Here is a 22,721-nt window from a genome sequence, read left to right on the forward strand (position 1 = left end):
AAAGGCTTATTCTGATAATTTTCTGAATTTATTGGTTTAAACACACAGTACGAAAATCTAGCTGATGACCGTGTCATCAAATGGCAAAAATTTAATTTGATAGGATTGGAGAGTTTACAGAGCTCCTTACTCTTCCTAGGTTAATGAGGAATGTTTTAAAATCTTGACTGGTATCACGTTTACATCCCCATGAACAGAAAAAAAGAAAAAAAAAAAACACAAACAAAAAACACTGAGTTTGCTGCCAAAGAGCACTTGAAGCAGAAACAATCAATCCAGAAGCATTTGTGTTTCTATATTAAATACTGTACAGAGACGCATAAAAAAACAACTGGTCCTGCCCCCAATTGTTAATTACATACCGAGAGTGGAATTTCTCTGATTTAACTTTAGCTGTCAAAAAAGTAAGCATCTAGCATACGCTAGTTGCCTGTGCTCCCTCAGTAATCAGTGCAGAGAGAGACAGGCATCTCCAGGGAAAAATTCTTTTCATTCTGGATAACAGGATGAATCACCCTCTGGGGACGGTGTGTTTCCAACAGCTGTAAAGGGTATCTAGATGATTCCCTTGCCAAATGGAGTTTAGATTAGTTGGAAAAACAGACGAGCTTTTGGGCACACCACTCTTTCTTTTGATCTGAAAACTGAAGTGATGTTCATGTTCCTAGCATCTTACTATTTTATCTAACAGTACTAGTTGGTCAAATAAAAGATACTCCCTTACAGTCTTTCCTCCCTGTGTATTAGACCATCGTATCTAAAACCCTACCATCAATTAGATGCCGAAATACTAGACCTAAAGATGCATGGGATGAATCTTGTCCCACAACGCAAGAAGAGTGAAAATACCCAAAGAATGTCCAATAGTTATCTCAACTGAAAGTGAGAATATAACATCCTGAGCCAGAGGTGGCTGACAGCATGCCAAAGTCACAGTCAAACTGACCATAACACATCCAAGTGCAACCAGTATCCCAGTAAGTCAGAGCTAGACGAGAAGGTGAAGTCTAGCTGCAGCCTAAGTTAATTCAAATCTTTTGGGGACCTGCAGACTGCTCCTGAGACTTGGCTGCCACCAATAAAACCACTAATGACAGGAGAAACAAACTTGAGGTTTCAGGCTCGTTGCTGGGGTACATCATGGCAATAGAAGGCTACTGTGGAGAAAACTGTTCTGAGAACTGTTGGGAGACTGCCCCTGTGAGCAGAAAGCCATTAAGGCATGCTGACTGTAATTATGGTATACGTCCAATTGTTTCCTCTGTAAATGGGATCAGGTTGCTTTCTTTGACTATACAGAGGTATATGGGAAGACACAGTGCTTGGGGTATAACTATAAAAAAGACTGAACACTAGGAAATGTCTTGGAGAAAACAGTGCTGTACTGATGAGCAGGAATGTATCGTGTTTGGGAAGCTTCTGCACCTCTTGAATGATGACTGGTATTTAAAGGCACGTGTCCTTAGGGACATGGTTAGTGGGTGATAGTGGTGGCAGGGGGATGGTTGGACCAGATACCTTGGAGGTCTTTTCCAGCCTTAATGATTCTGTGCTGCTGCAGTGTGTGTGAAACCCAGCCTTGTGGACTGACCGCTGTTAGTACCTTACAGTACCTGGACTCCTCGTACCCTGGGACAAAGGCAGGAACAGACCTCAGGAAGGACGGAGCTCATCTCCCTCAGTTGTATACGGTGACAGTGTAGCTGTCCGTATCCAAAGCAGTGTTGTAATTCTGGCTGTAGCTCACAGAAATACAGCAGCAGTTCCAGCATACAACTCAAATGCTTCAGATCTCTGTCATGGCATCAGATGAGCTATGCACAGGCTCCTCCTCCCCTCTGATTAAAAAAGGATTCTAGATACTTAGCTCAGATATTGATGTAGGCAGCTGATAGACAGATGGGTATAATTGTCAGGACAGATGAATCCTACCAAAAATTTACCAGTGGGTGCCATTTACTCTCCAGTAAGTGTGACCAGCACACTCCAGTCCCTGCTGAACAGCAAACTGACTCGTGCTCATGTCCACCACTGCAAACTGCCCCCTGCTCCCAGGTTTTGGTCAGGGAACAGCTGCTTTCCTCAGACAATGAAACTCTCTCTGGAGAAAGTCAAATAAAACCCCTTTCTGTGATGCTGCATGAATACTCTTTTATAAGAAATGAGGGGTGCCACTAAGACAGACATTTAGGGAAAAGCTGCAGTCAAATCTACCAGCCATTAGGCCATGTCGGGAATGCTGTAACAGCCTCATGAAAGATCCTGCCCAGTCTCTTTCATACAGTAGCTCTTAATAATGAGCATATAATAAATGTACAGTCTGGAGGAATTTACTATACAGTATCCAATTGGATTTATATAGTCATAAACTTCCACAGCACTGCTTCTATGATTTACAACAGTCCCTACTAATGAAGCTATGCCTGGATATGAGATGTAGAAGGCAAAATTTACCAGACTGGTTGTACAGTGATACTATACAAATGCACGTTTGCCACAGCAATTTGTAATTGCTCATTAACAGAGAGCCATTGCGAATAGCCGTGTATTTTAGCCTGCTCTTATGAAAAGGGCCAAAAGCATAAACCTAGGAAATTTGTGGGATAGGGTTTTATTGTGATGGAGTTTAGAGATAAGGGAAGGAGTGGGGAGCAGATAGCCCATGGACCCCATCTGTGAAACTTCTGCTACCTTCTGCCAGGACTGCAGGGGACTGGGCTTGGTGGTGTACCTGATTCCTCCCCAGATACATACTTTTGATTTCCTAAAAAGCAATCACCACAGAAAATACTCTAAATTACTGTAGGACAAGCTTCTCATGACCTAAATAGATATGGAAGGATGTCTACTTCACAGAAGTTTTCCAGCACAGACATTGCATTTTGCTGTTACTCAGCATATCAAATAGCTGTTTCAGAAAGGAAAATGCCATTAATATGAATTAATGTCATTAATATAAATTACCTGGGCATCGTGGGCAGCACAGCTGTGGTACATGCACAGGGGAAGGACAGTGTAGGCTCGGGCATCTTATTCTGCTGCACAGTACATTTCCATTCTGCAGGCAGAAAATAATACGATACTTTACATGTAATGAAACGGGCTACCTTACAAGTGTCTGTGTTATCTATTCTATGTTTGGATATTTTAAAAACAAATGCCATTTTACAACATTCTGGTTCCTGTCACACCAGCGTACGCCCAGACTACTTTCACTGCCTCTGAATTTAAGCTGGGGGTCAGATTGTAACAGAAACCCATGCAAATCTTAAAATCAGAGCAATTGCCTAAAAATGGATTGCAACAATCTTCATTTGTGTTTTCTTTTGAGCAGATTGTGCTTGGAAATTGCATTTCCAAAACTAAGACACAGATAATGAATGGTAGGTCTCTGAGATATCCCCTACTGAGGGTTAGTTCAAGACCACAAGAGACAATAGTGTCTGTAATTTTTCCTGAAAACTGTGGAGAGTCTTTTGTTTTCATTTTATGGGTTCCCCAGTAGACAAAGAACACCAGTTGGTAAGTAGCCATTTTTCTAAGAAATATGAGCAAGTCTTGGGAATAGTGCTCATTACTCATGTCATTAACATAATATTCTATTTGACCACATCTAAGTTTGATTTATAATTAAAACACAGGGAATTTTCCTTCTCCAGTGTCTGTAACCAGAAAAGACTATCCATTTCAGATTCCCATTTCCCATCTATAATTCATCCTCCTAATTTAGCTCTGAGTTGCTCATGTTTATAGCAAGAAAGATCTTTCAGCATGAGCATTGATACTATGCTGTGACTGTGCTGTGACTATGTCGGTTCAGGTGGTGTCGGGAATAAACCCACTGCATTTTCATATGTCTTCTGGAGCACTGAAATGTTTCCAGCAGAGGTGCCGGCTCCCTTAGATTTCCATTGTATAGGATTTTCTAGCCGTCGCCTTCGAAGCAATCCCCTGACTCCTCCATACCTGTAGACCGCAGGCTGGAGCCATGCTGTAAGGCCATTACTACCCACGAACATTTATGCATCTTCTCCAGAAAGAGACACTAAAATGATAGCCATCTGTTTCCAATGGTGATTGAGATTAAATGTACTGATTGTATAAAAGGGGAGAAAGTCCTAGGCTGCAGGCTTTTGCAGGATGAGGACTGTTATTGGCCTGCACAGCTCCTTGCCCAGCAGACCAGGGTCCAAGAGCCCGTGAAGCACTGCTGCCGAAGAAAGGCTGGCTCCGTGCCGCTTCCTTGGCCTGTCCCGTGGCCTCTCTCCCTTTTTATTTACTCGTCCTGCAGAACCTCCTGGGTGAACATGTACTTTTGGTGCTTCTGCAAACCTATTTAACTGATCTTACGCCTAGATTTTCAGAGATAGTTGGGAATCTAAGCCCTCCTGACTAACGTGGGACATAAGCTCCGTGAGTCAGGGCCATGGAAAGCGTTCCTGCGCCCGACACGACGGGTAACAAGGCAGCTCTCTTCCTGAGCTGCGGCGTGGTGCTGCCTGGGGACAGCGTTGGGTTTAACCCCTGAAGTCTGCAGATCTGACTCTGGCCAGGGAGGGGGCGGTTGGCAGTGTGTGTGCAGGAAAGGAGGAATGGGGCAAGAACACTGAATTCTGTTTACGTTTATTCTGGTTTAAGTATGTAAATTATAACTCGTAAAAATACAATACTACATACACAAAACCAGGAATGCTTTTTTTTTTTTTTTTTTTTTTTTTAATCTCAGGCTGAATAATTTGGCCTCTGTTTAGCTGCTTAATGTGTCTTAACTTTCTCTTCAACATTCAAGTGTGTGTCTGTGTAGAAATCTCTCTCTGTTGCCTGGCTGGTGTCACTTGTTTTGTGTGGAGATCGTATGGATCATGACGTTTGAGGCCACAAAAGAAATTTTGGTCACACCGGTTATGTAGACCCCTGGGCTTGTTTTTACTTTCCTCTGAAGTGTGCAGGAGTAGGTTGCTGTTTTTCCCATCCCTCCACTGTCACATCTTCCTAAAAATCATTAAGCAATGACTTGTATCCAGATCTCCAGGGTTTCTAGCGAACTTCATCCCCACCCAAGACACAGCTTTCCAGCAATGTAATGAGTGTTTTATCACATACTGACTCTGAGGGAGTTTACAACTTTGCATATAGATCAGCAGAAGTGAGCAGCAACTCCTTTTTGTTTTACACAGGGACTTTTTTCTTTGTAGCACAATGCTTTTGCTCTCACAGATGCACAGACGGGAGAGGCAGCCAACCTTGCAGGACTACTGTTTGTGCATCTCTGCACAGAGCTGTAGTAGCAGATCCCCCAGAGCAAATGCTGCACAGGGGCCCAGTATTTTACACTTGCAGGGGAAGGAAATAGCCAAGAAAAATGTATTCTACATTAAATACAGCAGACAAAACTCAGCATCTGGAGTGTCTCATGTGTTAGTCATTATAAAGTACTCCAAGGGACATATTGTGCTCTCATTCTCCTGTCCTCCCAGCACTGTACAACATACTTAGAGAGTCTGTGACTGCTGTGTCTGGGTATCAAGCACCAACTGATGGTAGCCCAGGGCCTGTCCTTTCCTAACCTGGCCAATTCTCTCTGCCCTCTGTGCCCACTCCTCATTTTTTGTCATCTCATTGTTCCTTCCTAGAGTCTTACAAATGTTATTATCCATTTATTGTTATTATCCACTGTTTTTTCAACACTTTAAGGCAGCAGGTGCTTTGACTATGGAAATGCCTTTAAGAAGACGTGGGCAGTGTATGTACATCAGAACACAATGAAATTTGGGTTCAACATAATCCTCCGTACTGACAGCAGTACAAGGATTGTGTTTAAGTAGTGGGGTCTAATTATTCAAGGGGTAATGCTCAGCACTGATCGAGCTTCTGGCTAGTTGAGGAGCTTTTTTGGCTACACTGTACAAGCATTTTTGCCACTGTTAGCCTTCTTTGTTAATGTTTTCCCTTCACAAGGACATTTTCCCTTCATTGCCTCTATTTCCTGCAGCATGATCAGGACCCACCAGTGAAAACTGGTTTGGGCTTTGTCAAATTGTAGATATAATGCAGAGGATTCTGGCCAGTTAAGCAAATAGAAGTCGTAGGGAGAATAGCTTGATAGTCCTACCTCTGAGCAGAGACAATTAACGCAGTAAACAAGTCCATAGGGTTCTAGGTAAGGATGCCATCTTTCTCCTACACGGTACTTCTTGTCTTGAAACACACAGTATGTATCTGAATCTGTAAACCAGAGAAGAATTGAAAGAGTTATGAATGAACAATCCCATTCCATACTTGGAAAATAGCTGACAAAATGCCTTTCATACAGGGTGTGTTTATTCTTTGAGCTTCAAAAGCGTAGGCTCAGATCCCATTTAGGTAACAAAATGGAAGTGCTTGATTGCTCAGACAGGTTTATATACTAAACCTTTTCATTACAAAACCAAAGCAACTGGCTGCACTCAGGAAAATCTCAAGCTGTACAGCAGAGATTTTGAACAAGGGGACTACAGAAGGAAGATCCATGCGTTGCATTTACACTGCACATGGAGTATCTCCACGTTGTAAGAACCTGATATAAAAGAAGCTTGTCCTAGTATTTCAGAGCAATTTGTGCTGATTTAGACACGCATCAGCTTCCAAATTAAGATCTTTATGTTCATTAAATACTTGTAATTTTGCAGGTACAGTTTTGCAGATTTCCGTCTACCTACAGACATCACTGCCCCATCTCTCCCTGTCACATTCCAGTTTCATAGAGAAAACTCAAATCTCCTCAGTAAAAGGATGTGGTTCTCTGTGTTGCCATGAGAGGAATCCTTGCCATACCTTTATGATGTCCGAATTCCGTTTGATTCATCACTCTCTGTATAGCTGGTGCTTCAGGGTATCAAACAAAATACCTGCCTTCCAAGAGATAATCTCAGCAAGGACATTCTTAACATTTACGGGGCTACGAGAAAGTAGCAAGAGGAAGGGATTGAAATCTCTCCTCTCCTTTCTTCTTTTCCTCTCCTCTTTTCCTCTATCTGTAGAAGCACAAGCTGCTGACAGTGAGGCTGAAAATTTTAACAATTTCTTAAGGGCAAGCGATGTGCTTTGTAAGAAAATGGCCAAAATGCAGCCTGAACAGGTTGGGAGAGCATTCCAGATAGCGAGCGGCACGGCTGTAGCAGGCAGTAACTCCTACAGGCTTTGTAGAAGCATTCCCTGTGTTTTGTTTGTATTCTTTTCAATGCTTCTCATCAAGTTTTTGACAGTGCTTAGACTCTTAATTTTCTCAAAGGATGTATCTAATCCAGTTCATATGAGGTTGTTTTTGGAACAGAACGGAACAGTCTTGGACGAGCTTTACACTAGCTGAAAACCTCAGCACAATAGTCTTACACATGGGACAAAATCCAGATAATCTGTCAGATGTTTACAGAGGTCACTAAAATAGAATTAAGCACTCTCTTGATTCAGGGTATTTGAAATAAAACAGATTCTCCAACTGATGTGTTATGTTCTTTATGAAGCAGTGAAACCTGTACAGCTTTAGGAAAATGTGCCCCAAACATGGGTGTGACCTGATTCCACTAAACGCGGGATTAGGAGGAGGAAGAATGGTAGAAGGTTTTGAATGCAGTCCTGCAGTTTAGGACATTCTTGTTTGAAAATCTTTTCTGATCCACATTTGTCAAATAGCAGGAAAATGTCAGGTTTGAGTGAATGTGAAGGCTTTGTTTAGAAGTCTACTTACGTTTTACTTGTTCTAGTTTACCTCCATCTACGAAAAGGAGACAGACCACACCAAAAAAGATAAAATGAAAATCCTCCAATCTCCACTTTTTTCTCATCTTTATCAACAAAAGGGAGAGAAAAAGCCTCCAAGGTAGAGAATGTTCAGCTGTCGGGAAGAAAACATGAAATGAATTAAACTAGAATCCTGAAAGATAACTTAAATTCTCTGACATGCCTTCGGCCAGCACCCAGCAATCCTAAACTGCAGGAAGCAAAAAATCTGTCAATATCATAGATCTGCATTGCATGGAAACATCTTTGGCCTCAAATCATCCCGTTTTTGGAAAAGGGACCACACTCTCATTCATGAAAGCTGAAAAGTGGACATCTAGTGGACATCAAGTCCTGTTTGATTCCAAAGGGGAGAAATCTGGCATGTAAGCAATCTAAATTCTTACACAAGAAAAATAGGTTGGGAGATTTTCTTGTAGAACAGCTCTTTTGGGTGTAATTTAGGAAATACAGGTGTCAGTGATAACATGTTTGTCTCATTGTAAAATTACCCTTGCGTTTACCTGGTATATTGGCCCTGCACTGTGGAAATCCCTGCTTTGGGTGAAATGCTGGCCAGGCTCTGGGCGAGGGGAGTTTTCCTCACTGAATCTAACAGGCTCCCACCACTATTCAACTCACCCCTCCTCCCATCTCCCAACTACTATTGTTCTGGGATTGGGTATAATTAATTTTTCTAGTGTTAACCCGTTCGTTGCCTTGAAATCTGTAAGTACAATAGGGGAAGAAACGTGTCCCCTTCCACCTTGTAGATCCTCAGTGTCAAAGTCTTGCACGTGGAGCAAAGCCTAATGTATTCTCTGAGAGGTGCTGAGATGGGATCGTATTTGCTGCAAGCACCATTCTCTATCTTTTTCTGGCTTTTAAAAGATGAATTATTTTATAATGAATAAAACAGGGAGAAATGTAAATAACTAAGGTAAAACTTATTGATGATAGCTAATGTAAAATTCTAATTTAGGAAATCTGAAGATGCTTTACTGCTTATCAGACATTCACTGCAAAAGCATTATCTTCACAGCATACATTTGTCCACAATTTACAATGTAGAAAAGATTTGGTTTTAAGAGTCTTGAAGTGGATTCACAGTTTTATAAAAGTTCAAAAAAAAAGATTCACTATTGGAAAAATAAACAATCAGCTTCGTAAACTAATTTGACCTCTTCAGATTTCATGTAAATACTAGAACTGTACATGAGTGTGTTTCAGCTGACAGATAAGCAAAGCAGAAAGAATAATCCAGGTATGTGTATTCGAGATTAAGTGGTGGAGAGCTTAGAGAAATCAACCGTTGTAAGAAGAATGGAGAAGGCACTGTAAGTTAACAGCCACTTAAAAAATCTTCCTATTAAAACTATTGTGCTCTAGGATACCCTAACAAAGAGTAGGGGATCCTTTATCAGTGTTTTTATTACCTTTACTGTCGGGAGGTTCTCTACATATTCCCCAACCACAACAAAATGGATATGTGCCCTAACTAACACGTCTCTCTTCAGCGAGCTCTCTGTTCAGTGGGGTCATTCAAAATAATGCAGACTGCATCTGAAAGCATTCAAAAACATAATGCTGTTTTCAAAGCACACTCCCTATGGCAGTAACAAAATATAACTTTCCATTTATTTTGGAAGCTGAAAATAATATTCCCATTTCAGAAGAAAGGTTTAAGTCACTTTTTCCTTTCAACATGTTCAAATCACACAGGAGACTTTCAAGCCAAACAAACTTCTAAAAACTTGTTTAAAATGAAAACCTTGCAGTTTAGTCTCAGGACATCGCTGAGAACAACAGTAGCACATCAGCGGGACTGGCAGAAATACGAACGGTCAAATACTTCGGCCTTCTTGGGGGTTGCTTAAGCAAACAATATTTATAAACGGAGCACAATAATCCTTTGTGCAGCACTTTACCTGTCGGCTAGCTCGGCTAGCTCGAATAGATGGAGCTTAGAAACCCATCCATTTTACACGTCACGTCTTCCAAAGGAGGAACGTTTGGAAATTGGGGTTGCGTACGCTCAGGAGCGCTTCCCGGCAGTGAAATGGAGGAGTTAACAGCAGCAACGGGACGGGGACTTTTGATGTCTTCCTTAATTCTCTTTAATTTCGGTCTTGTTGTTACTCCAAATATAAGCGCATACTTTTCCCTATTAGCACACTCCCTTTACATCCCCAAAGGGCAACGTCCCGAAAACTCCCCCCGGCTCAGCGCAGCCCCGCTCTATTAACCTGTTCACCATCGGCGTGCTCTCCGCGCAGCGCGGGCACCGCGGGGACCCGCAGGGACGCGGCTCCTCACCGAGCCCAGGCTCCCGGCTCCTCTTTTTCACGCCTCGCCCTGCGAGGAGCCGGCCGGGGGCACCTCGCTGCCCGAGCCCCGGGGCTGGGGGCACCCGGCCGTGCTTCGGGGCGCATCCGCGGCGGGGATGGGGCCGGCAGCGGGGTCAGCCCCGGCTCCGAGGCTCCGGGGCTCGGCGAGGGAAGAGAAGCGAAGCGAAGCAAAGCAAAGCGAAGCGAAGCAGAGCAAAGCGAAGCGAAGCAAAGCAAGAACTCACCCACCTGGGGCCGGGCTGGGGCCGGGGGGCTCCGCTCCCCGCTCACGTTGCCGGCATCTCCGCCCGCCCTTTCGGGGCTGCCGGGGAAAGGGACGGGACGGGGAGGGAGGACGCGGGGGTCCCGCAGCCGGTCCCCGACCCCCAGGAGCTGGGGACGAGGAGCTGGGGCCGCACCACGCCGAGCCCCGGGCCACCTGCCGCCTCCTGCCGCTGCCGGCGGCCCGAGGATGCTCGGCCGTGCCCCGGCAGCCCGCTGCAGCCGCGGCGGCACTGGGAGCAGCGGGAGGAGCGGCGCTGGGAGGCAGCGGCCCGGCGATCCGCCTCCCGCCCCGGCCCCCTCCTCTGCCGCCGCCCGGCCCCGGGGCCGCGGCCCGGGGTGGAGTTTGCTCCTCCGGGGGGGAGCCGGGGGGCGCCCGGGGGGCCGGGGGGTCGCGGCCGCCACCTGCGAGCCCCCCCCCCTGCTGGTCGGGTGCAGCCCCGCCGCCCGCAGAGGCGAGCCCCCCCCTCCCCTCCTTGTCGGGTGTTCCCTCGGGAGGTTTCGGGGTCACCCGGAGGGGCTGAATGAACCCCCTGGCTCGTGACGTTTCGTGCTCGGTCAAACGGCCCCGCTCCCTCTGGTTTTAGCCCGTGTAACTCATAAGAAGCGAGCGGTCAACCCTCGACAAATGGTCTGAGAAAAAGGGCGAGGGATGAAAAGACACCGTGCGGAGAAAGAAACGCCAACCTGTTTCCCCCAGTTTGGGAGCGGGGTGTTTGGGGAGCACTGCTGGGAGGTCAGGCGGTTGAAAACTGAGCAGAACTTGTCATTTCTTCCATTTTAATGAAACAGCGAAAGTACAGCACGTGGTGAAACCTTGTTGTGGCACGAGGAGAGGAGGTGGCTTTCTAAGGGCGATCTGGTGTGACTTCACGAGCAATCAGAGCTGTGTGTTAGCAAAAAGCAGTATTATACCTCTTAATGTTAAAAAGGGAAATAAAAAGAAGCTGCATTCTGGAGTTAAGCTGCTGCCACAGGCTGATAGTTTTGGAGGAGCCCCTGGTGACATAAGAATGGGCAAATGGAAAAAAAAAAAAAAAGTGGTTATTGTGAATCAGAAATATTCTTGTAATTTGCGCTTGAAAGCAGAGTCTGGGCTGTGCAAGTCCTGGCCCTGCCAAGGTACGAGCACGCTCCTGGGAGAAGTGTACGCACCCCCCTTCGGCGTGGTGGGGCTGCAGCAGCGCTGCTACTGAGCTGCTGCACCGGGCTGGGCTGCGTGGGCTCAGCTGGCGAGGTACACGGCGTGCAGATAGCGTGTGCACCGGGAGCTGCGACGGCGCCAGTCCCGTCACACGCTGCAAAGAGCCAGAGCCCGCCCGAGTCCTCCCGCTGGCACTGACCCCGGGTGCGGGGACTTGCCTAGGAGCTGCCCTTGGCTGCCAGGTGCTGGGTGTGGGGTAATAGCAAATCTCCCCCGGGGTAAATCCTGATCCAGGACCCCTTTAAGACCGATCATATCTCAGAAACTGGGCTCACACCCCACCAAGAGGTGGCAAAGTGAAGGGTGTAACGCCGAAGGGCAGCGAAGTCAAATGAGATAAAGCTCTTGCTGTGAACGGGAAGGAGTTTGTTCCTGGGGTGGGCCAGCAGGATGTGGTAGGCTCTGAACACCCCTACACAGCTCTGGATCGAGACCAGATTGCATCGCCAGAGCTGTTTCTTGGATCTAGTGCAGCATTTACAACTGAAGCTCTGCTCTTTTATCCCACTCCTCACAGGAGGCTGAAGTTGTGCTGGAGACTCCACACCTGGTAGTTCTCCATCCAAACCAAAAAAGAATCCAGTCCCTCCAGCATTAGGTAGAGAGAGCTAAACTGATAGACGTCAGATTTCAGAGGAGTTAACGAGACACTGAAATGCCCTCGGTAACATCATTAAAATGATGTTACTTTATAGAAAAGGGGCATTGCGTGGGCTCTCACAATTCGGGTAGGATGTTTTGATTTTCTGAAATCCCGTGCCACTGCTGCGGGTGAGGGCTGGGGTCTCTGTGCTGGGCTGTTGCTCTGTTGCCGATGTTGCTGCTCAGAAGCCTTATTCTCTTTATGGCTGGCAGCAGGCAAAGTGAGTGTTCATATGGTGAGCTTTTCAAAAGGCATTAAGCTTCCTGGGGGGTGTGAGTATCTGTTGTCCTCAGTGTTACTTAAGACCAAACACACAGTTTGCAATTCTGTCTAGGAAGGAAAAGAGGTTGCAGATCTTTGTGGGCAGGAATCCACAGGTCCTTGTACAGAGGCTCCAGAGTTTGGTTTTATGGCATCTGTGTGACTGGTAGGCACAGCCTGGTGCTTGGCAGAGCTCGGGTTTGCTACCTGGGCATCCTCCAGACCCACTTACCTGCCACACTGCCCACCCCTCTCAGCCTCCCCTAGACCACATCCCTCCCCCGCACGGCCTCCTCCGTGCTGGTACAAAGTCTGGTGTGCATGGATAAGGACAGCAGTAGTCCTTGTAGTACTCTTTATGCATAGTCAGCATAATAGTAATGAGAAATCAAATATTTTCTATAGTCTGGGACCCGAACTCTTTTGCAGAGAGGTTCTTTGAAGAGAAATTGCTTATTTGGCCTGAAGAGTGCCTTGTGAAGGTCACTGCAGATGCCAGCACTTTACACTGCATCCTGCGAAGCTGGTTCAGAGGTGACGGTATCTGGTGGCTTCTGGAGATACTAATTCAGGTGTAAGACCTTTGCTGAACACTGAACTATGCAAAAAGGAGACCTGCTCCCACTCTTTGGCAAACCTAGATTGGAGAGAATTGGCTGAAAGAGCCTTTCCCTGGGACTGGGGACTCTGTGGGTGGGCAAGACGGTGGAAACCCACCCATGGCCGTGCGGCCCAGGCTCACCGCTAGTCCTGGTCCTGCTCCTCGGGGAGCTGGGCAGCGTGCCTGGGGCGTCCCTGCAGGCAGCTGAGTGCTGACCTGGTCCAGGCAGGTACAGAGCCTGCCTCTGCTTCTTGCCATGCATCTCCACGGTATTCAGTGCAGAGGGCAGTGTGACACACGCTGGGTGTTGTGCAGGAATGAAGTGATCGCAGGTGGCCTCTTGGTGAGTAACCCTTGCTGAGCTTGCTGAGCTTGCTGATGCCGCTGGATGTGGGTAAAGCTGCACCCATGCCTGCGCCCTTCCTCGTTTCCCAGCTCCATCAAAGTACCACTGAGGAGTGAGTACGGTTACATTTGGTACCCTTTGTGTCTTGCCCACTCTGCTTTGCTGGGTGTTGCAGCCAATGCAGCCCTGAGTCAGGGAGCCTGTCTTATTCCCTGCAGAGCACAGCGCTGCCACGACTGAGGAAACACCTTGCCCTGTGCTCTTGCTCAGCAGTGGGCTGGGACTGAAGTTTCTGAAGGTGAGGGCTGCTGCACACGTGGGACACGGAGAGCTCCAGAGGAGCAGCAAGTACATAGCTGTTACCCTTCATGCTGTCGGGCAGAGCTCACTGTTTGAATGTGCTCAGTGTCCTCGTGATTGGAGAGGGAAGAATTGCTCCCAGCAGTGGGCATTAGGGATTCAAGGATGCCCTACGTTTTTAAGAGCACATCAATTTAGCCATGTAATTCTCATTAGAGGTAATAGAACTTGGACAGCTAATGAAGTGTGACCCTGACAGTAGAAGTCCATTTCCTCGTGCTGTGCCTTGCAGTGACTTAACAGCACACGGGTATCCTACTGTTAGTTCTCAGTTCTTGTGAGGGAAAAAAGCAAGATAAAAGATTCATGCCAATGCTAACATGTTTATACACCATGCAAAGCTCTCTTAACTGGATTAGATATGGAGTTTTGAGAGACAGTAGATGTGATACAACTTCCATTTACCTCCCTGTCTTTTTTTTCTTTCCTTTCAAGAAAAAAATAATTATCTACGGTCAATTTTTCAATTCTGAATATGTGTGAAAAGAAGTTCTTAAACTAATGAATGTCTTAGTTTTTACATTCCTATAAATTCTTTTGAGCCCTTTGGAAAATGTATCTTAAAATGCTAAATATTATTCCCAGGATTTTATAATAATCTCTAAATTACTTTCTGTGGTTTGGATCAGCCCTACAACTATCATACTGGGAATACAATCTGGATGTTCATCAAGCAGTCTCCACATACGCTGTTAAACAAAAAGGACTTCAGATGTGCATGATTTTGTGATTATGGCATAGGATGGTCATGAGCATTCTCCACCCTCCTGTTCATTCTGTTGCACTGACTTCATCTGTGGTGGGGTTTCAGTCCTCTAACACTAGAAATTAATTTACTTATTTAGCAGAGACAGATGGAGTTAGTAAATCTGAGATCCTTGAATGCAGTTTGCTAAAAACAACAGCAACATTACATAAGACATCAAATTCCTGTCCAATCCTCCTTACCTTGATGCAGACATGTTCCTCTGAGACTGAAGAGTAGGTGGAAGTCTTTCAATGTTCTGTCAAAAAATGCAAATAAAATACGCATTTCTAAATCTCACTTCCAGATACAGAGGTGCACAGAGAGTCACCAGTTGCCAGTAACCAATAGGAAAATGCAGAAGAAGAGAACCACCAGTTTTTCATCCTGTCCTAGAGCAGATGATGCTTTGCTAGGTGTGGTGTTGAGAACAGCACTGTACGGGTACCGAACAGACAGACGTGTGCTCAGAGGTGAGGAGGCTCACCTGAATTTTGCATTGGTCTCAAAGTGTTCACCTGCAGCTGTTTCTAATCCAATCCAATCCAATCCAACCTAGATATTTCTATATTTCTATTTCTATAACCACAGCAGTGTGCACAGCTGTAACAATAATCCTGTAATTCTCTTCTACCTTTACCTTTCAAAGAAAACCAGCAAGACAACTGGTTGCAATCCGTGTTTTTTGTAGATTCATGAGCTGCATATAAAATATCCTTCACCACAGTGCGTCAAAGCATCAGTACTCAGTGGTTTACTGAGAGTGAAATAGTAATGAAAAATTTCAGTGTCATCACCAAGATATGTAGAAGCAATTATTACTCAAACTTTCAAATGAGCCCAAGGAATCGACATGAACTACAATTAAATTGTGAAAGTGCTGATCTTCGTGACATTCCCAGAATGTCTTCGTGTCTGTCCTGTCTTGAGATTTCCCAATTCAAGTTGGGAAATTCTTGACCAGATACATCTTTCTGTCAGGGGTGCATTGTAACCTCTTGACAGAAACCACTGATTTCTGATTCATCTCTTTTGTGTGCTTATCCATCTAATTTACTTGTTTGTTTATTTGTTGTTTATTTAAGAAAATTGGTAGTTGTGTCAGACTCAGCTTTCTCTCACTTTCTAGTATTAACAACAGTAATGGATTTCTTTTGCATTATTTAATCTTGTAATGGATGTTGAAGGCATAGCATTGATAAAGCAGTTGAAAGCAGAGCTCTAAATCCCTAGCTGATCCCACGTATTTCAGCAAACTAGAAGAGGTGTTTGCTGAAACACCCCTTTGTGCTTGATTTGGACATCAAGTCCAACTCTTCATCCCAAACGCCCAGCTATAACTCTTGTAAGGACAGCATTTCGGGGATGAAGCCTGCACAGCAGACCATTCCTGCTTCTCCCAGAGTGTAATGCTGCACGGCATGCCGTAGTGTCTCGGCAACTGTTTCAGTAAGTGAAAAGCAGCATAAAGCAATCCTTGGGAGTGATTGTTCCGAGGTTCCGGGAGGAGCTTCACCTTGATTGTTTTTTCAGTACCTCAGTCTTGAAAACAGCCAAAAGCAGTACAGCTCACATAAAACAACAGATGCCATTGGGATTATTGACCAGAATCCCACTTGGTACAAATGTGCAGGCATTTCAAAGAATCCTGGTGATCTGCACTCACTGAGGATCTATGAGGTCTGTAGGAGAAGCAGTAACGAATCGTACAGACTGATCATACCACAATAAAACTTTACTTGCTGATGCATTGCTTTACAGCTGAGATCCACCAGAAAAGCCCTCTTTGGTCCAGTTTTCCAAGGCGTGACAGAGGGAGTCGAGGCAGACTGAACGAGGCTCCATTTGCAATTCAAATACACTTTTATACAACTGTGATTAGTGCTGCTAATCTGGCCTTGGTGAGCCAAAGACAATAACAAGGAGGTTACCGAACACCTCGGGTATTATGTAATTCTTTTCCTCTGAAACTTGCTGGTATGGGAGTGCTTTTGAAACCCATTAGTAAAACTGATTTTGCCAAATGAGCCTTCTCTGGGGAGAACAAAGTCAAATGTGTGCCAGCATGGAGCCAGAGCCTGCCAGGGGCTCAGCGCTCGCAAATCCCATCGCTACCAGTGAGACTTGAGGATGCAAAGTCCTTCCTGTAACTGAGCCCAGCTGTAAAATGAACTAATAGCTGTGAACCTGTCTCCCACGCCGATAACAGCATTGTGTGTTCGCTCGTAACAGCCCCTAATGCATCGGACTTGCACTAAACTGCAACACCAGTCTGCTTGCTTCTGACTGCCCGCTTGGGAAGAGCCGTGCTGTCCTCTTGTAGCAGCCGTCTGACCACAAGGGGTACTCACCAGCAGGGAGTTAGGCCAGTGGGAGCTGTGGGAGCCCTCGTCTCTCTTGTCCAGGGCATAAAGCTGGTCTTGAACCTGTCTTCGCCGGAGGATGGTGATTCTTTCATATGAACAGAGTTGCAGAAAGGGGGAAAAAATAGCCGAGCTTTCACAAAAAGCCACAATGAGTGTTCAGCAAAGGATGGGTAGAGTGGAAATTTCCAAGAGGATACAGCTGAAATTGGAAATGTCTCTTTGAGAACAATTATCTACAGAAGGAGTTTAAAAGAAGGAAAAGGGGGATTTCCTTTAATCATTAAAAAAAGCAGTATAAAACACATGGAGAAAATAAACAAACAGCGAAGACACTGTTGCTAGTGGGCTGGCTTTTAAAGTATTAATAGAACCTCACAGAACAAGAGTTTCTTTTTTTCTTTTTATCCCGGCTCCCTGCTTGCAAGGTTCTTGTGTGAACATGCAGCAGTTTCCAAGGCTGTGAAATTATCAGACCTGGACTGATGCCAGTACAAACCAATTTATTGGGGTCCAGCAATTAACTAAAACCTAGAAAGCTTGATTAATTGTGGCACTGCTCAGCAGGGAACGTTCAAGAAAAAAAAATCAGGACTAAACTCCATGCAGCGTCTCTGTTCCATATCCCAATTTACACTATATGTAAAGAAAAGTTTCCCCTCTCTAACTACCCTCAGTACATTTTTTTTTTTGCACCGCGTACAAAGAATAATGACAATGCCATTTGAGAAAATGTTATTTCCTGGCTCTCTAGATAATCATTTCATTATAGCTTTTATCCAGTTATAATTTTTTGATGTTAAATTCCTATCTTATTCTAACCCACACAACAGGATGTATTATTTTAAAACACTGTTTTGTTGAGCTTCTCTCCGGAGGGACGTGCGGAGAATCCAGCACTGCTCTGCTTCTTTATTTTTCCTCTAACACTGATGTGTGCAAGAAAAGTGAGGGTTTGGTAGAATTATTTAGGATATAAAACGAACCAAACAAAGAAGTTGAGCAGCTAAGAACCAATTTACTAGGGCACAATATGCTGGCTGAAATGAAATCTGGCACTCTGAGGGGACAGACAAGAGCTTTTACAACTGAGGTATTTAAAAGCTGAATTAGAAATGTCTTACATGCTGTAAGAAGCAGTTACAAGGTGTAATTAAGGTGTTAGCTGATTTCATTATGATAGTGTTAACAAATAGTGTCCACATAAGGTGTTTTACTGTAGGGCTTATCATAAAACCCTATGCACAAAGCAGAATTTTAAAATCCCATTTCTAGTTGCCTCAGTCGTACGTTAATCACTTTTAGTATAGATTTTATGGCAAGAAAGTAAATATCCCAGCTCGATGCAATGCTCTGCTGCAGTGTATTATAACGGATAATACAAAACATCGGATCTAGCAATTCATCTTAATGCTTCCTACATCAAAATAATTCAGGGACTAGTAATGGAAAAAAGCTGTCAGAGGATAAAAAAGCAGTGGTAAAAAAATAGTTACTCCTACCCAAAAAAAGAAAAGCAGGATGCATGCAAACGTTTTTAGCTTTTCAACATCATTTTATATCCTAATCTGCATCCAACTGCGACAGTGTCACATTCTCAGATGTAAAGAGTGCAATCCACAGACAGGGCTAAATCACATTAGGCACTGGTGATAATAGAGCCCGTGCATGCATGACAGTCAGGCAAGGCATCTAGCTGGGGCTGTAGGGTGACGGGGGCCATTCAATGAGGTAGGAAGGGCTGTCTCCTCCAATTTCACTGTATTTATTGGGGATTTAATGTATTTTTTAAAAGATATTTGCGGGGGAAATCGGTTTGTCGGAGGTCATCTAATTGAATCTACAGCCCTGGCAACCCTTCACAAAGGCTGCCAGAAATGACCGAGTTGCTAATGTTCAACTGTGAATACCCAGCAGGGGTCCTCCGCAGGGCTGAATACAGTCAATTATGTTATTTTTCTAAATATTAGTGACTCAGCTGTCTCTGCTTGTGAAGAGTTGCCAGGGTCACAGATACAATCAGACAGATCCTCCCCCCCTTCGCGTCCAGGAGATGGGGAGAAGCTTTTAAGTATCGCGTTGAATCATCCCGAAGCAGAGGGGAGGGTTCCTGCAGGGCTGCGCTCCTGCTCCGTGCTGCTTGCCTGCAAGCCTTTGGGTTTGTGGGGTCGCTCCCCTCCTTCCAGCGGGCCAGACAGGGCAACGTGTCGTTGTTTGGGGGAGCGCTGTCGTGCACAAGCAGTCTCACTGAGGTCTGGGAGATAAAATGAATTTCACTGCTTAGCTCAACGGGCATTAGGGCTGAGAGCTGACAAAAGACACAGGCGCCATCAGCTTGTGTCTTCCCTTTACAGCTGTTTATTTTTTCTCTCTCCTCCTTCTCCCCTCCCATGGTGCTCCAGATACCTCTCTGTAAGGAACATTTCTTATGTACATAACAGCTCAGTTTCCCATTCTCCTCTGCAGATTTGTCAGTGAGGAACGCAGCGTGGTGGTAAGGAGAGCTCAGAAGCGGGTCCTGAGCAACATCCACTGCCCAGAGCCTCTGCAGCTGAGCCTTGCAGCAGCCCTGCTTCTTTGCCTCTTCCACAGAACTCTGCAAGTATTTCAGTTTTTGATCGCAGCTTCCTTAGTTTTCGCCACAAAGGCTCTTTTCCAGAGCCCAGCCTCCTCCAGCAACAGCATCCCTATTCCTGTGGTCCACAGCCCAGCTCTTCTTATCTGATCAACAGCATTTGGCAGGAGGAAAAAATCCTTCCAGAGCATTTGAGTGCCAGTGCATCGTTTTGGCCCAAGTTTGGGGTAGTGCTTTGAAGTTGGCAAAGTTTCCTAATTTACTGCTGTTAAATTTTATCCAACTTTAGGAAAATTATGTGATTGCGGCCAATTCCCAGCTCTTCTAAATCTACTGCAAATACTTCGCCAGCATGTGTCCAAGTATAATCCAATTCTGATGTCTTTAATGCTGATACACACAATTTCCCTGTAAGTACCTTCAGGCATGGCATCTGAACTGCAGCGGACAGTTCAGCATCCAGCTGTCTGGAGCCCAGCTCGCAGGAGGTGAAACCTTTACTCCTTTGGCTCCCTGTCCCTCTGGGCACTGGAAAGCCCAGTCTGGGTCTCTAGTGAGCACTGCTGGTGCCTCCCTGACCTGCTGAACGCAGGCAGTATTCTGTATGGGATGTCAGCGCTCCCTTGCAATGAGCACAGGCTGAGGGTCATGCAATGTCTCACTATTTGCCTTCAGTGCATTTTGCATTGGGGTACTGGTGTGCCAGCTGTGCTAGAAAGACAGGAGCCAAGTCAAACTGCAGCGAAGGCAGAAGTGAAGTTGAAAATGCTCCAGTACTGCAGAGAACTTGACTCTGAAGAGCTGACGCTGTCGAAAGGGTGCCTTTGTAGCTTGCTCGTGCTGTAAAAACAGGGAGGAAACCAAGCCACCCTCTGCTAAAGCTGGAGCTTCCCCTGGCCAGAGCTCCCCTAGGGACAAAGCAAATAACCCAGCAAGGCAGCGGAGGCTCGGTGTGTTTAGACAGCCTTTCCTCCTCTGATCTGCGGGTGCCTCTCAGGAGGAGGAATTCCCTGGGAAGGTTTTGATGTCTGGCTAATTCCCAAGGCCAACGTCTCCCTTCTGCAGGAGGAAATGGTTTGGGGCAGCAGCAGTGGTACTCTGAACCAAAGAGCAGGTGGTTTCCTGGACGTTTTCTTTTTTTGGTTTTCTGTCTTTCCCCCGCATTTCTGTCAGGATGGGCAGATACACGGCGTCAAACTGTCCTCAGGCTGAATACGAGGAATCCATTGTGTGAAACTGGAGGCCTGGTGTTACAGACGGTGCCAAGTTATGTGTGACCTTTTCTGGTCACAGGCACGGTTAGGTCAACAGCAGCTTGTCTCGCACTCCGGCTCATCCAAATATTTATCAGTGGGAACTGATACAAGCAGTGATTTCTGTTGCAACGAGCAGAACATGCAGCAGCCAGAGGAGTGTTTGCAGCTTCTGGTCCAGCACATGCACCTTGCTTTTTGTTGACCCTGGCACCAGTTCTCCAGGTTTCTTCTTTCTCTGTTATTCTATGACATCCAGTAGCTGAAGCCGTTAGCCGAATTGTGCCGATAGCAGACAGGGTTTGTCAGTGTGCTCGTCTTGGCTTGCAGAGGAAGAGCGACCTGCTGACTGTGTCACCACAGAGCTCTGCCCTCTTCTGTGCATTCAGAAACACAAATACCATTCCTCTTTGTCACAAGAGGTTTTGCACTCCAGCTCTGTGGCTAGGGTAAATGAGTAGGAAATTTTTCACTCCTCTTGACTCAAATTCATCAATGCTGGCAATCGATTGCTTTTTGGTCCTTCAGCGCCACCGCTTTGACAAGCTGACAGAACTGGCTAAAGGAATACTTACAAGGATCTGATTCGTGATTTAAGGGTAAGAAAATTATTCTCTGGCAGTATAGTGAACACAAAATGATTGTTTGCTGGTGCAGCACCCTTAAAAATGCTTCCCATTTGGATCCAGCCGCATTACGAAGAAGTTGAAGGCACTGCCAAAATGTGCGTGCCCCATCTGCTAACTGGGGCATCAGCCCCTTGCTTGTCCACTGGATTTGTGGCTGGCAGTGATAACCACTCTTACACCGCACTGTCTTACCTCCAGGAACTGGAAAACTCATGGACATTTCATGTTATCTTTTTTTTAGAAATGGAGAAACTGAGACACAGTAAGAGGAAATGCTGCGGGAGCAGTTACCGTCGGGCTGAGAGGAGAGTTACAGCAGCTCCTGTCTCCTGAGTTCAGCGTGGTGTGCTACCGAGGGATATTTCTGCTCAGTAAATATGCTCTTTCTTGTACTTAGGCATTCCTTCAGGTATTTCAGGTCCCAGGAGGATACAGATCTCCCTCAGGTACAAAATGGTGAGGTCACACACGTGAGGTCACAGTGTTACTTATTCTTCTACCACGAGCCCTTAAAAGAGAAGGGAGCAGGAGCTGATATTAAAAAACACACAACAACAAGAAAACAACACTCCCCCCTCCCCAAACTGGGAAAAAGTTTTAAAAGAGCCAATCCTCTGTTTGCTTTTCCTTCTACAGGCCACCTTCCAAATGTACACAAGGGTAACTGTGTTACAAGGCATGGATTAGCAGCAAGGTTCTCTAAGGGAGACCTGTTGGAATTATCTTTAATATTAGAAGCAGAGTGTTTGTTTTCTTTAATACGGAGGGCAGCACCAATAAAAACACCAGGCAAAGAGGCCAGTATTACTGGCTCACGTCTGCTTTTATCTCGGAGTGGAGTTATAGTAGAACGATTTTTGCTTGGAAACTTTAAAGCAGGGCTGCATCCTTTCATGCTGAAATCATATCTCCTGCAAGGATTATTGGAGGATATAAGGTTTCCTTCAGCTTCTTATTTTCTCCACTCCTGAACTTGGACTCCTGACCTTAACTTTTCTCTGGTTATGACCGAGCCTTGGCCTTCAATTGAATAGCTGAGCTTTTTACAATCAGATCAGATCCCGCTCTTGTAATTTCAGACTCATTTTGTGACATCGATATTGCAGATCTTAATTAAAAAGTCAAACATTTTATATCTCGGGTAATGGCCATACAGGAACTATCCGTTTTTGCTCCCATGTGTGTAGCCATCCAAACCATTCGGTGTGTGGGGCTGAAGTGCGGGGAGCCGTGCATGGTCTGTCCGCGGGCCCCTTCTCCTCTTTGTGCTCTCCCTGCAGCGCGGCTCTGCACCTGTGGTGTGCTGCGTGCGGCCACAAAGAGAGCCAGAGAGTGGCAGGTAATTCACCCTTGGTGTTGGCTGAGGCTGGAGCC

At 45.6% G+C, this 22,721-nt stretch overlaps 1 protein-coding gene across 2 annotated transcripts in view; it reads right to left on the minus strand.

The window, feature by feature from the left end:
- Positions 1-10,504, minus strand: part of CHRDL1 (chordin like 1) — a 43,420-nt gene extending 32,916 nt beyond the window's left edge. The window contains exons 1-4 of one of the 2 annotated variants that reach the window (XM_032196258.1): positions 10,335-10,504; positions 7,727-7,873; positions 6,113-6,225; positions 2,965-3,058 (exon numbers count right to left, since the gene is read on the minus strand). In XM_032196258.1, coding sequence (XP_032052149.1) covers positions 2,965-3,058; positions 6,113-6,225; positions 7,727-7,823 — 304 coding nt within the window. In that variant the 5' untranslated portion in view covers positions 7,824-7,873; positions 10,335-10,504. Of the gene's footprint in view, positions 1-2,964; positions 3,059-6,112; positions 6,226-7,726; positions 7,945-10,334 lie in introns of those variants that run through there. The other variant, XM_032196259.1, reaches the window with a different exon arrangement.
- Between the last annotated feature and the right edge of the window lie 12,217 nt (positions 10,505-22,721).

This window comes from Aythya fuligula, chromosome 13 (genome assembly GCF_009819795.1).
Source record: "Aythya fuligula isolate bAytFul2 chromosome 13, bAytFul2.pri, whole genome shotgun sequence".
Lineage (NCBI taxonomy): Eukaryota > Metazoa > Chordata > Aves > Anseriformes > Anatidae > Aythya > Aythya fuligula.